Below are 691 nucleotides of genomic sequence, written 5' to 3'. Positions count from 1 at the left end.
GGAGTTTCTAATGACTGGTTTATGATGAACAGAGCAATCTGTTCCCCCACTGACTCAGATTTCAGCTGGGAAAATGTGTAGCAATCAGTCAAGACAGGCACTGCTGCGTGAAGATCTGCTCCTGTTCTGACAGGAAGGCTCGATCCCTCTCAAATCCCTGGAGAACCTTACAGACTCCTGTCAGAACCTGCATTCAGGTTCTAAAAAAGGAAGCGCCTCCATACCCCAGCTCGCCGCTGCCACTGCATCAGGTGGCGCTTGCAAATGAAATAAATTAACTTTAGAAGCCATTGCGCAGTTGGTGTTACTGAGCTAGTAAAGCATAGAAATTACCCTATTTTCCTTTGTTATTTTTGTGCAGCCCTGAAGTATTCACAGAATATAAAAATGAACACACTTCTCTATTTTTTAATCAGTCTTTTTTTTACTAACTTAAAAATATAATTACAGTATATTTATATAAATATAGTTGTATAAAAAATAACATACTCCTCACAAAAAAAATATGTACAACACAGACACACACACACAGAGACAACAGACAAAAATAGTTTAACTCGTTAACAGAAATATGACGAGCACTTACTGAAGAGGTAGTCAATGTATGGGTCTTCATCCTCATCATCAAAGTATGCTTTCGGATGAAAAACATGGACATGAAAATCAAAAAGAGCATGACAAATGCAACACT

General features: G+C 38.2%; 1 protein-coding gene across 2 annotated transcripts in view; it reads right to left on the bottom strand.

The window, feature by feature from the left end:
• Positions 1 to 387: 387 nt before the first annotated feature.
• The window catches only part of LOC122133080 (teneurin-2-like), a 39,958-nt gene continuing 39,654 nt past the window's right edge, over positions 388 to 691 (bottom strand). Inside the window, exon 4 of one of the 2 annotated variants that reach the window (XM_042708437.1) lies at positions 388 to 634. In XM_042708437.1, the coding sequence (XP_042564371.1) occupies positions 561 to 634 (74 nt within the window). In that variant the 3' untranslated portion in view covers positions 388 to 560. The remainder of the gene's footprint in view (positions 635 to 691) is intronic. The other variant, XM_042708436.1, reaches the window with a different exon arrangement.

This window comes from Clupea harengus, chromosome 8 (assembly GCF_900700415.2).
Source record: "Clupea harengus chromosome 8, Ch_v2.0.2, whole genome shotgun sequence".
Classification (NCBI taxonomy): Eukaryota; Metazoa; Chordata; class Actinopteri; order Clupeiformes; family Clupeidae; genus Clupea; species Clupea harengus.
This window is presented reverse-complemented; position numbering and strand designations above follow the sequence as displayed.